At 41.0% G+C, this 13,401-nt stretch overlaps 1 protein-coding gene across 1 annotated transcript in view; it reads right to left on the bottom strand.

The window, feature by feature from the left end:
• The window catches only part of notch2 (notch receptor 2), a 50,728-nt gene that overhangs the window by 19,565 nt on the left and 17,762 nt on the right, over positions 1–13,401 (bottom strand). Inside the window, exons 3-5 of the mRNA XM_030132408.1 lie at positions 2,387–2,661; positions 464–671; positions 204–337 (exon numbers count right to left, since the gene is read on the bottom strand). Of these exons, the coding sequence (XP_029988268.1) occupies positions 204–337; positions 464–671; positions 2,387–2,661 (617 nt within the window). The remainder of the gene's footprint in view (positions 1–203; positions 338–463; positions 672–2,386; positions 2,662–13,401) is intronic.

Raw genomic sequence — 13,401 nt, 5'->3', positions numbered from 1 at the left:
CATTAAGTAACAATTCAGAAACCCGAAGCCACATTCATTCATAGATAAGTCACAGCGTTGGTGTTTCTTTCCACTTTTTCCTTTGGGCACTGATGTTTTGTGTGTAGCTTGTTATAAAGTAGCAGTGTTTTTTCTGCTAAATATACAGTTTGAGCTTTTCAAAAGTAAAGAAGACTAAGCACTTTAGGAGTTAAGTTTTTTACCCGGCAGGCAGTGGCATGAGTAGCTGGTTTCAGAGTTCTGGTGACAGGTGCCTCCGTTAAGGCATGGTGACGGTGAACAAGGGATGTATGAGCTTTCACAATGCCGGCCCGTAAACCCCGGAGTGCAGACACACCTGCAGTAATGTTATTTCAGTCAGTCATAACAGAGAAAATTCTAAGTATTTTACAAGAACACTGACAATTTTTCATTATATGTTTATAATATTGTTGTTTCCCATTCCTATTTTGTAGCTTCTTACTTGTAGGAGCCAGGGGTGTTGATGCACATGCCGTCATTCTGGCATATTGAGGGTGTGGCAGCACATTCATTTGTGTCATTAAGGCATCGAGGACCTGTGTAGCCGGAAGGACAGGTACATTTGTAGCTACCACCAGACAGAGAGCTGCATGTGCCGCCATTGGCACAGGGACTAGACAGACAGCTGTCCTCTCGTTCACACCGCGGTCCTGGGAACGAAGAAGGACAACATGAAAAACAGCAGGGTGTGATTACAATTTGTTCAATATTAATTAGACTGGTCTGCAACTGCTTACTGTCCAGTAAATGGTATTGGCATGGAAATACACCAAAGGTAATTTGAAAGCACTGGAAGGATTGGACTGATACTCTTTTGGAAGTGTTTGGTCACCTTACACATTCATCATAATACTTAATATCAAAATATTTTCCAGTGATAGAAAAAAGCAAGATCCACAATTACAACTTGATCTTGCTAAATGGTAAATTCAGTTTTAAACAAGTGGTTCCAGGCACAACAAACCCCGCCCCTCGCACGTATTGTATCTTATTTCTGGCATTAATCCAGCTGATGTCATCATGTCTATGCATGTGCTGATGTCAGCATATCAATTGCCTCTATATATGTGGCATGTCTGAAGTAAATTGAAACAAAATTGATGTCTTTATAGACATTTGAAATTTCGTGTATTATAAGTAAACTAGTGCGTTGACCCATGGGGATCCACAGGTTCTAGATGTGGTAGTTTGTATGTAACGTGGTTGTAACGCTACTGTGGCATTTCCGCTGGTAAGGTTTTGCCATGGTGCAGCGCCATGGCAAAACCTTACCAAAACACCATACATTTCATACAAAGCAATCATAACCATCGCATTACACTTATTATACATGTGTATAATATATAAAAGGCCAGGACAAACATCCTGGCCCCTCAAATGAAAGTTGGTGAACCTTCAGGAGGTACGGAAAAGATAAATGAGCATTAAATTTCATTTTCACTTCCAAAGACGGCATGGTCCGCACCGCTCCGTACCCCCATAGTCTTATAAGTATGACGGAAATCAGCCGAGCCCTGCCCCTGCACCCCGAACTACCGACCAACTGAAACACGCGTGTGTACCCCCCCGATTACACACCGCCACACCAACAGATTAATTCCACAGAAACACTGTATTGTATTCCAAAATTATTAATATCTCCAAAAATACTGGTCTTATCAACTTGCCATTTTCGCTAGTCTGTTCCTTGACCAAAAATACATAAGTGTGCCAAACTGCAGCCGTCACCTCTTTCCAGATTTTGTGTGAATCCCGAGACACACATACACACACGCACACAGAGGCCACTTGGCTTTTATATATAGATGGGAGAAAACAAAGCATAAAAAATTCATAAAAAATTTGAACTTTGACCTACTTTTCCCAAAATGTAAGCACATATATTCTGTCATCTCTGGCAATCTATAAACCCAATTTGGTATGAATTTACCTAATAGTTTTGCTGCTACAGACATGTGAAATTTTGCCCATTATACATAAGTGGTAAAAAAAAATGTTTTCTTTAAATTCATAAGAAAATTTAACTTTGACCTACTTTTCCCAAAATGTAATCAGATCTATTCTGGATCACTGGCAATCTATAAACCCAATTTGGTATGAATTTAACCAATAGTTTTACTGCTAGTGTTAAAAAACAAACTAACTAACTAAAACAAAAACAACACCCCTTGCCTCCCCTTCGGGGGACGGGGTAATAAACTGCTTCCTCTCCTCCAAAACAAAAACTAATTTGCATAATGAACTAAGCCACACTGAAATAGTCCTTAAACTACTTAACATTACTTTTAGTGTCTGTATTCAGGATGTTTAAAACTAAGCCATGCTTTGGCAATGAAGGCAGATGGTACTGTGACTGTTTTCTCACCCGTCCATCCTCTGGCACACTGACACTTGTACTTGTCCAGAGAAAGCAGGATGCAGACCCCACGGTTGGCGCATGGGTTTTTTGGGTAGCATGTTGAGTTCTGTGGAGTCTGACAATGTTGTCCTGTGAATCCGAGTGGGCAGGTGCAGGTGGGACTGCCTGGCACAGGTACACCCGCTGACATGGACACGGAGCAGTTCCCTCCATTGAGACAGTAACCAGGTTGACAGGGGTCCTTATGGTGGCAGTACTCACCCAGGAAGCCTGGAGCACACCTAAACATACAGACAAAAACAGAACTGGAGCAAAGGCACATGGGAGGACTTAAACCTAATCACTCATCAATAAGGGCAGCAGAGTTAAAAGGCGAGTTAAACAAAAAAGTTATTAGTGTGCGTCTGTGTGTGCGCTTCATCGAAAGACAAACAAACAAAACAAAAGAGTTTCAGTCAGGTGCATATGATGCACCACATCAGAGAGCAGTGACAGCTCAGAGTAACATCTGCATAGTCCTATAGTAAATACACACATCAAAGAACCAAATGAACCAGCACAGTTTAACCCTTCAGTCTAATATATGATCGTCACTGATGTACGATGATCGAGACAATATCATGTAGGGAGACAGTAACCTAAACTTTGCACATTTTACACGTTTAATTATTCTACACAATAAACCATACTGACCATATTTATCTAGGTCCTTAAACCTAAGAAACATCAAGTCCTTTACCCCATTCCATCTTCCCAAATATGAATGGAGAGAAAGGAAGAATAGAAAGCAACTGAATCGCTAACCCTTCAGTTACTGAACCAGTTGCTCTTAACCCTGAGCTGTTGCCCCATAAACCAAGCTATGAGAAAATGGGAAGCTAGGTTGACTAGAGGGGTTGAAGTAGGGTCACATATGGCAAAGAAGAAGTTCAAAAGCAGAAGGACGTGAGGGGGAATCATCTGGAAGTTGTTGACTGATGCCCAACAGAAACTAAAAACAACCGGAAGAAAATAACAGCTATTTGGCCAATGTATAAAACGTAAAGTATTCTTTTAAACAGATGAATAATGCCATTATTTATACAAAAATCATAGCGATGGCATAAGACAGGACGTTCAGTTCACAAAGATCTGCACATGCATGACAGCTCAGCAACATTTATTTCTCACTTTTGGTTTGACAAATTATCTGTATTTCTGAGCTGGGTGTCTTTCTTTTCTCTGCTTATTCATCACTGACTGCTTTCAATTTTTCCTTTTTCAGTTAAGTGATTCAGAAGCATGTCGAGCAATGGGGAAGAAATTACAATATTACACAACATATCCACTAGGAATCAGAGACAATGTTCCTTTCGTAATTTTCTATTCCTCTGTTTTTCCGCAGAACCTCCCACTTTCACTCTCCACTTCTCTATTACAGCACTTGGCCAGAGGTGACATTTCATTACTTAGCAAAAATGGTTTTAGTCAGGTAATTTCCTGTGTGTGCTATTCTGATCAGCAGTCAGCTACAGTGTGTATAGTGTAGCACATGTGGCAGACACACTGTCTGGGGACTGTGGGCGACAGAGCGACCTGCTGCCTCTTACACAGGCCTCTAAAGCTGCCTCCCTGGAGAGGCTCAGGTAACGAAACAGATAACACCACACAGGAAGACACACAGACACACTACACATGCAAAAGTCTATTTACTATCTTCTCTCAGATTCACTTCATTCACTTATTTAATGAATTTAAGAACCTGCAGCATGCAAAGATTAAGTGAGCAGAAAATACCAAAATTATAGCTGATGTTTGGAGCGGAAATGGAGATGGGAATTGATTAAAACTCTGTCTCACACATACTAAGTTTTATTTATTAGAGGCCTCTCCACCCAAAAGCAGCTTGAAGATATTAGGCTGTGAGTGCATGGGAAAGCTGAGGACTGTCATGAATCATGCCAAGCACAAGTTTCACAGATTGATTTGATCTGCAAGTATCTGCTTGACAGTATGTGTGAGTCACCAAGGGTCTTTTGTGAATCTACAAACAACACATTCCCACTCAGACGAAATTCCAAAGCTTAAACAATTAGCTGATGAATCATTTAGTCAATTTCTTCAATTTGTGATTTAGGAGATAACCCTTTTATCTGTACTCGGTTTAAATACTGCAAAATACTTTCTATAAATCTTCAAAGAAATGACAGACATTAATGCTCTTGGTCTCATTCCTCTCAGATTTGACACGGCTACTCTGCCTTTTCCCCTGTCAGCGTCTCAGCATCAGCATGTCTGCAGTGCAACTCCCTACGCTCTCCAGACGACAAGCACATAAATACGCATACACAAAGATGTCTCTCCCCAAGCGAAACACAAACACAGCTTGGTCATGATATCACAACAAGATGGCCATCCTGGGAATCAGGACTGCTCTTTTTTTCTCTCTTTTTCAACCTCTCCACCTCTTCTCCAAGAGTAATGACATGCCCCTCTGCCCTGTAACATACATCACATTAGCAGGCTGTCACACAAAGAGCCCCACGTCCACACTAATGCCAGGTTTATGTTTCACTGGGAACATTTCACACGTTGCCACTGTTAAAAGTATAGGGGAATACGAGAAGTATTTTTAAGTAAAGTCACTGCAGTGAGAGAAAGGAGATTCCACACTTGTACATTGTTGCCAAAACTGAAAAGCCTTCATTTAAAATGAACATGTCTATTGCACATGATGACTGTAAATAATGCCTGAGGTATAATGTCTGAATTATTCACATCATGTACCTTGAGAACTTTGTTAATATTCTGATGTGCTGACAGGTCAGATGCATAGTGAACTCTTTAAAAATCAATCAGTTCTCTCAAACCAGTGTTGACAGAACCAAATACCATGGCGTCAGGAAATGATAGCACCCCGTCCTTCAGGTTTCACTGCCAGATAAAGAGTTCATTATTAGCCCCAGGCTGTAGTGATACTGCCTGAGGCTAACAGACAAGGCTGTGCATGATTCACATTATTGTCAGGGAGTGGTGGCTCACAAAGGATGAGATAACCAAACACACTGACAAACTAGTCTGTCGCTGAATACAGCACAGGGTTTGGCAAAACATCTGCACACATAAATGCACAGACACAGCGATGTCTACTTTCAAGAACAACTTAGCAGAAGGAGTTTCTGCGGCCAAAATCATCTATGGGATTCTTTGTTTTGCTCCATGAGAGCTTTTTTTCCTCCTCTTTTCTCTGTCCTTCTTTCGCTTCATGCAGTTTCCTGCAGCCCTTCTTTTCTCACTCCTCCACCTCTCATTTCTAACCCACTCTTGAGGTGTCAGGTTTCTACAGCTGGTTCACATTAGCGCCCCCATCTCACGGCTCCCTCTCCCTCTCTCTTGCTCTGCACCCCTTCCCTCCTTCCCTGCTCCTCCTCCTCTACCTCATGCTGACCTCTGCCTGTCCTGGCTGGTCGTGGGGGCTTCAATGAGCAGAGATGGGTGGGTTGATTCTCAATCACTCATGCAATGTCCCCCAACACTCCTCCACTCCTCATTTCTATGTCCTAGTCTGAGGCTCCTTCCTCTCTAACTCCTAAAACCTTCATTCCCCTCATCTTTTGTGCTCAGTTTCCTTCCACCTTTCACTCCTTGCTACAACCCCACCACCACCACCTCCTCTTACAGCCACAATTCTCCATTTAATAACACCATCATACTTCCACCCTGCGGCCACTGCAGAGAAACAGTGGGAGAGAGAAAGCAAAAACCTACTCACATTTCAGACACTGGATCATTTTCTGGATTGGCTGGAATATAGGTGGCCTATTCACTGTATTCCAGTCCTGTGTGAGCATGCATGCATGTTACAAGTGCAGAGCTTATTGACTTTGTTTCTTTGTATGGTCACTCTAGTAGTTTAGACAATGTCGCAGTTGCTGAGGTTTTCATATTTCCTTAACACTTCCATAGTATGTGGCAAATAATCTGTAATATTCTTGACTTTTCATTTGTGTTACTTGAAAACATTCTCCAGACGCTGTGCACCTGGGTGATGAGAAAGACGAACCTTCACAGTCATATCAGATTTATAAATGACACGCACATGTAACCGCTTTCTAAAGCTCAAAGGTGAATGGTGAACCCTGCCTGAGGAGCCCCAGATACTGTTTGAAGTGTGAATATGAATGAGGACCAGTATGTGACTTTCTTTACTATGTCCAAATCGCTGCTTTCACATCATTTCTGTGTACACTGCCACTTACAAAATACCAAAACAACAACCCAATAACCTCAAGAAGCTTTAGCTGACATATTGAGACAGTCAAAGGAGAGCTGCCCTTGACCTTGGTTGAATTATTGTGTCCAAAAGAAGGAAACTGTGCAGGTCTGAAATTAAGTGTAAGGAGAGCTGTAATAAATGTGTAGGGAGCCAGCTAGTCAGTTCTTATTTGTGGGCAGGCTCCAACCCCACCCAGTACAGTACTGAGGATGAGCAGTGGTACCGGGATGCACTTTTTTAGAATTAAGCCAATCCAGAGCATTTACTGTACTTATTGCACAGTTTAATGTATAATATAGTATGTAAACATGTTAAAAGGCAATGAGAGACTTGACTTGGTGCTCCAGGTTAGGCACTGGAAAAATAAAATGTACTGAAACTTAGATGTAAACGTTCAATTGTGGTTCCTTTCAGGCAATGGAAACTATGAATCTCTGACTTATAAAATCCTTATATAGGTTTAGTGGGTCAGAGGGTATAATGTTGGCATACCGCCACACTCCTGAGCAATGAGTTTTTCCTCATTTTCACAAAAAAGAGGAAGCAAAATCAAGTCAGAGGGATATAAGAGTGAGTAATGCCTACGTAACAGAGAGAAAAACATGAGAAAAAAGTGGAAGGCATATGAAGTGAAGAAGAGAGCCATGAGGTAAAGGGTGGTGGTGAACAACTAAAAAAGTAATGAAAGAACAAGAGAGAGAAAGCAGACAAAGAGAGAGAGAAAAAAAATTGGGCAGTCAGAGTGAAAAGCATCAACGAAGGCAGAATAAAGGAAAGCAGAACAGGGAGGAGTCCAAACTAGGGCCATGTGGTAAAATCTCAGACTGTGTCTAGAAACACGTTCAAAAAGACTCATGTGAAACGCTGTGGTACAGAGCACGGGACCCATTTTGTCTCAGTGCTACTTCTGGCTTCCTCTCTCTGTTACTCTGTCATTATCCTGTTTCTGTGGTTGTTTAAAGGGACAGAATCAACAATAGGTTATTTAAGGACATGAAATATCGACATCTCAGTGTTACTTCAATACTGTCTAGCCACCTTGTTATATACTAAATATTTAATAAAGTTCTCTCTGGCACCAGGTCAAGTGGAAAATTAATCTACTTCATGACTGAACAAAAACTACATTTCAGTCTGATTTAATTAAGTATGACAGCTTCTTTGTTTCCTCAAAAATGAACAAAAATATACTAAATCCTCTGCTCCATATGACCTTTACAGACATGTGGCCTTACAGAGGAGGTACTTTTGACCCCACACGTCATCATCGGTGTGTGACAAGGAGCCACTTGTCACCTTACTGTATGTGGGTTTTTGGTCTGGTTGCTACATTCCCCACTGTTTTGTGAGGCTTCCTCTTTCTGAAGGTGAGTTTGAATCTTGGTCACCAAGCACACCAGTCAGCATTTGTGAGGATAGTGTGTATTTTACTATTTGCCTCTTAAGTGTGTGAGTGTGTCCAAATTTTGTGGTGATCCTCAAAAACAGAGTCAATTTCCAGCAGCCATGTCCAGCATACCATGTACCAATCTTCATTAGTTGAGGCATGTTTAACATTCTTTGGTTTAGGATTCTTAAAAGTGAAAATTTGCTGCTTTTCATATTTTTTGTCTGTTGTAAATTGAGTGTGAAGAGGAAATCTTTGTATTGCTGGTCAGAGAGAGCAGGAAGCGAACAGAAGACGTCACCTAGCACTCTGGGAAAATGTCCAATTTTACATAATAAATCTAAAAGGTTGCAACACTAATAATCAAAATGATCCTTCTTTGGGTCCTGGCAGTGATGAACAGTCTGCTTGCCTTATCGCCTACATGCACAGACACAAACTCTGACACACATAGAGCTGTATCATTATTACCCCAGTACAGAATCTAATACTGTATATCAACTGAACTTGGGGCCTTTCTGCGCCAGCATGTGAACTTGCCTTAGGCCCAAGGTGCCCTTGATTAACGAAAGGCACACACACTCACACAAAGTTCATAAGCAAACATATGCACAAAGGAACCCTTATCATTGTGGTTACAGTCTCAGCCACATCTTCTGCACTTGTAGCCAGGCTGTGGGAAGCCGATAAGTTCGAGTTCAAGTTCGAGTGGGAAATCACTGCCGTGGCTTCCAGTCTCCTACTGGGGTTTTGTTGACCTTCATTTCGATCATACGCTTTACTTGGTATCACTGTAAGCTGTGTGTTGGATGTGCTGTGGAGTGTACAGCAGAGGAGTGAGTGACCTAACGCATTACTCCCCATCTCAATTCTTTGTCTGATTCTTTTGACGTAACTCCCTTGTTGTTCCTGTTCTTTTGTAAGGTAAGTAGGGCTGTGTACTCGCAAGAATCTGGTGTACAATACATATCATGATACAGGGATTACAATTCAATAAATGATGATGCTGTAAGCAAGATGTTATCCTGCAATTTTTTTCCTAAAATCAAGGCGTTTGGGAAAACTGTCATGGTCTATAGAACAGAGTACACTTTGGGAGGAGAGAAAAAGAAAAAAATCAGCAAAACTGAATAACTTTTTATGCAATCTGAACGCAATTCCAACACAAGAAAATTTGGATATCACCTATTTATTGAATATACAATACAGCGCTTTAAGAATCAACTGAGTATCACAAAACATGACATCAAAATCATGTGCTCATGTGCTGTCTAACTTCATTAAATAGCCATCCTGTTGCTATGAGATCACCAATAGTACAAATAAAATAAAATATGTAATAATATGTTGATATGTGACTAGATCAGGTGAAGATGAATATAAGTGCACAGACAACACGAAGGGGTTAAAAACAAAAAAATCAGAACTGAAAAAAGGGGAAAGAGCTGCAAAAGACTTCAGTGTTTCCCACAAATTATATAGACTACAACGCCTTACCATAGCACCATAGTCTATTTTAGTCCACCACGGCCTTAGAAATGAACAGAAAATACTGTGGTGAGCAGAGTCTCACTTAACCATGTTGCTAATGATGCAAGTTAATTTGGGGCAAACATGGAGCATGTTGTTACAACGCACAACAATGAGACTGAAACTGACCAAACAAGCTACATTTTACAACATACATGTGTGCACATCTGTGCACAAAATACACAGCTAAGCCAGACCCTGAACCAGTAGCCTCTGAAACCACAAGGGCCACAACTACAACAGAGAAATAAATCCACCTCAATGAGGGAAGCCGTGAATTACTCTTAACAGCATCAGTTTTTAAGTGGTTATTGTTTTTCTATATCCACCATTAGGATCTACAATGAACTCAGCAGCTCTTCAACAGCTAGCAATCAAACCCAGGAACACACACAATATTTGTCTTTTGTAAAATGGAAATTTCATTTCCCGCAACAAATCTAATATCAGACAATCACTAAGTTATTATGAAAGACAAGTGTTCTGTGCAAGTCTGTGTGTTTATTACAATGACAAAAACTGGTCTGTGTTTGCTTTGATTCTGCTCAGATTCTTTGTCAGCTCTTACAGAAAACATCCATTTTGCACCGAGTGAAAAGTAACTGCACGTCTGATAACTTTACAGAGCAAAAAGAGGAATTAACGGGATATAATACATTTGTTTGATGAAGGAGAGCAGCAAAACAGCACAGAGGCAGAAGTGACAGTTACCATGGTAATAGGGATGTTGCGCGGCTGTCTGTTACCGTGCCTGTGCAAAATTATTGAGACCTCAACTGCAAAATGTAATAATTCAATAATTAAGAACAAAAATGTTGAACATCATATCACAATAAACAGGTTGCAAACTTGCTCTGGTCCCTCATCCGTTAATTTTAATTAACGTTAATGTTAATTCAATAAATACATAAAAAAAATAAAATAAAAACTACTATAGATACACCAGGACTCTGTGGTAACCACTGGAGTTTTAACATGATGTTATGTGTGCATGTTTAGAAGTGGTGAGTAATTTCATGTTACACTCAGCTAATTTAATTATTTCTATGCTGCTCTTTATACTCAAATGTTGATGTTATGCCAACTCACAATGTGTTTGGATTGGATTCCTGGGAAGATGCCAAAATTCTGAAAAAGTTTGGAAATCCCTGCTCAAGTGTATGTATATCATCTTACACCCCTAGAGGTGAGGTGAAGTAAGGTGAGGTGAGAAAATAAGTGGCAGAGATTGATATCAAACAAGCAAGAGCAAGAGTTTCTCAGTAAAGCCCTTGGAATCAACAAGTACTACTGGAAGACGGAGTAGGATTGGCTTCAAAAAAAGGTGAAGATTTCAACATGAGCACACAAGTGCATAGGAAGTTCAAAACTAAATAAAGATTTGGCAGACAAAAGTGGAGAGAGACCAAGGTTGTGGGAGAGGAATTAAGAAGCCAGGTGAGTTGTGCCTAAAGGCATCCGAACCCCTGGAGCAGAGGGAGGGACTAGGCATAGACAGATGAGTGACAGTTTGATGAAGGAGGCGTAGCAAGAGGGAAATTACACTCCTCTCTCCACTTCACTTCTCCCTCATCTCCCTTCCCCCTCTTCACTGCTCTCTCATCATTAGTAAGGAGTTGTGCTCCAAGGCAGTCCTCCTCAAATTACCTAAAAAGAAGACATCCTCTTTTCTTTTGGCCCTTTCTCTTCCTCTGCCTGCCCTGCAGGAAAATTCTACCTGTCAGATCAAACAGACAGCAGGCCTACACAACACACTGACTCTGCGCTCACTATAAAGACAAGCTTCTTGTTAGATAAACATAAAGAGCAAGACAGTGACGGTGAGAGAAAAAGAGGGAGAAAAAACTGAGCCACTGAGAGGGAGGGAGTGTTAATCAGTTTGCACCCTGACCAAGAGCAGACAAAGGAAACTTGTTCTCAAGAAAAAAACTGAGTTTGGATGATATCATCTGCGTAGTTTCAGTCTTTGTTTGGATCATTCAGGTAAAACTCATGAATAAGTAAGACTCTAATAGTGTCGGGAATAGAATGTGACCCACAAAGAAAACCACTGTTCCGATGCTCTTTGCCAACACCGACTAGGACATATTTATATTTCCCTTCAGCGGTGATGGAAGTCACCAATACCAACCCACCAAACCAGTGACATGTACTAATCCACTCACAGCACACACCTTTTTCTCATACTCAAGACTTGCAGTGTCACCGGTTGGACAACTCTGGACCCAGCCCTTCAAGGCAACGACTCAACCTCTCCCATGCACTCTAACTCTCTCCCACAGCATTTCTCACATTCAAAACAAGACACCTGAGTTTGCCAAGTCTGACACAACATTTTCACAAGTGTGTTTTTCAGAGAAAATGTCTGAGTAAAATGATTTGTTGCACCTCTATGCAGTCAGCTTAATTGGGTTCAACTATTCTCCTCTACCATTTTTTTCTAAGTTTTTCAAATTAACACATGCAGTAAATGATGAAAAACAGACACACTCATATGACTAAAGCAATTCCAGGTTTTTTGGGAGTTTCCAGGATGCATGGGAACCTGGCAGAAGAGGCACCAGAGGCAAGCTGAAAAATATTAACATGCACGGGAGCTTATACTGTTGCCAATCAAAACAGCCCCAACTCCAGTCTGGTGCCGTTTCACCACTGAGTAGCTCCTTTACTGGTGATGTTTAAAAAAAAAAAAAAAAAAAAAAAAAAGACACCGTCTATACTGGCCTTCATTTCATTTGTTATATTTTTCATTGTTCATAATTATAGTAACAAAAGTTAAAACCGGGGAGTTGGGGAGAAAAAAAAACTTTAACTCTATTTTTAAACAGTCTTTAAATATCTGAAAACAGACTTAACTGTCCATCTGCTAACCACAGTGTGGTCACTGGAATCCATCCTTCATATTAATTGTTTGTCTAATCAAGCAGTTACTTCCCCTTTGACCCCTGGCAGGATCCATGTGACTTAATTAGGCTAGTCTGAGCCAAAAGGCTGCAGTGACTGTTTACTTACAACCGGCTGTCTTTAATACACTGAGGAGACGAAAACACATAATTAGATTTTTGCACAATGAGCCTTTTGACCAACAGCACAGTGCAGACGAGACAGACAGAGAAAAATGTGTGTCTGGTGTGTGCCTGTGCACACGTCCATGTGCAAATGTGTGTTTGTGTGTTGTTGTACATGCCTGCATGAGGATAGTGAAAAAAATGACAGACTAGTTAATCAGTGTAACAGTAGGCCTGCGCTCCATCAGCTGACTTGCTAAACTGAAAGACTTCCCTCTGTTTTCAGAGAGGAGATGATCCTCTACTGATTTTCATCTTTTAATTCTCAGACTAAATACTCATCTATTGTTCAGAAAGGCAGACAAAATAGCAGAGCAAAAAAAATAGAAACAATGCATTTGATATTCTCTATACAACTAGAAGCACTCCGAGAGTGCAGACCTCCGCCAAGGCTGATCAGTGGCCCCCCCCCGTGGGCCCCCCCACCCCCGATCACCACCAAAATTTAATCATTTCTTCCTTATCCCATTTCCAACAAACCCTGAAAATTTCATCAAAATCTGTCCATAACTTTTTGAGTTATGTTGCACACTAACAGACAGACAAACAGACAAACAAACAAACCCTAGCAAAAACATAACCTCCTTGGCGGAGGTAAAGGCGGCCATACACTGTGCGATTATTTCGATCGTTGCACGCAGCTCCATCTCAAACTGTGCGAATCAGTCGTACAGTCAGGTTCACGATTCATGTTCTCACACTGCACGGACCGACGCTCGTATGCGACCTGACTGCTCACACTGTAGGACCATACACCACAGGACGCACGACACGTTTGAGT

Source organism: Sphaeramia orbicularis, chromosome 4 (genome assembly GCF_902148855.1).
Source record: "Sphaeramia orbicularis chromosome 4, fSphaOr1.1, whole genome shotgun sequence".
NCBI lineage: Eukaryota > Metazoa > Chordata > Actinopteri > Kurtiformes > Apogonidae > Sphaeramia > Sphaeramia orbicularis.
This window is presented reverse-complemented; position numbering and strand designations above follow the sequence as displayed.